This window comes from Penaeus monodon, chromosome 20, assembly GCF_015228065.2.
Source record: "Penaeus monodon isolate SGIC_2016 chromosome 20, NSTDA_Pmon_1, whole genome shotgun sequence".
Lineage (NCBI taxonomy): Eukaryota > Metazoa > Arthropoda > Malacostraca > Decapoda > Penaeidae > Penaeus > Penaeus monodon.
In genome coordinates, this window is record NC_051405.1 from 12029398 (window position 1) to 12029798 (window position 401).

A 401-nucleotide genomic window follows, 5' to 3' on the forward strand; every position below is an offset into this window, starting at 1 on the left:
TGCGTGTGCGAGTCCGTCCGAGAAAATTAATCCCTAGCGGCCTTTTCACGAAGTATGGCCAAACAGGCGACGCTATTTACGTTCTTTTCGAAGTCTAGTACTCCAAATAAACCCAAGCGCGAGGAGACAACGCCGAACAAAGTCAAACTGAAGGGGAATGGTGAGTTGGCCCCAAAGCTCGCCACTGGTGGTAATGTCGGTCGCGAAAATAGGTCTTTTACGGCAATGTTTTTAAAATAAAATGTCAGCAGTGAAATGCTACGGAAGTGGTGATAACAATCTGATTTTTTTCCCGGGAGCTCTATATGCACGTATGTCAAGAGAAGACGAATTTGAAGAAAGCCTTTTATATTATTCCTAATGCTGCTGTTTAATTACCATCTTCCTCGACCCACAGAGCA

General features: G+C 44.4%; 1 protein-coding gene across 1 annotated transcript in view; it reads left to right on the top strand.

Annotated features, from left to right (window-relative positions):
• Window positions 1–401, top strand: part of LOC119585911 (DNA mismatch repair protein Msh6-like) — a 15655-nt gene continuing 15254 nt past the window's right edge. Inside the window, exon 1 of the mRNA XM_037934633.1 lies at window positions 1–160. Coding sequence (XP_037790561.1) covers window positions 55–160 — 106 coding nt within the window. The 5' untranslated portion in view covers window positions 1–54. The remainder of the gene's footprint in view (window positions 161–401) is intronic.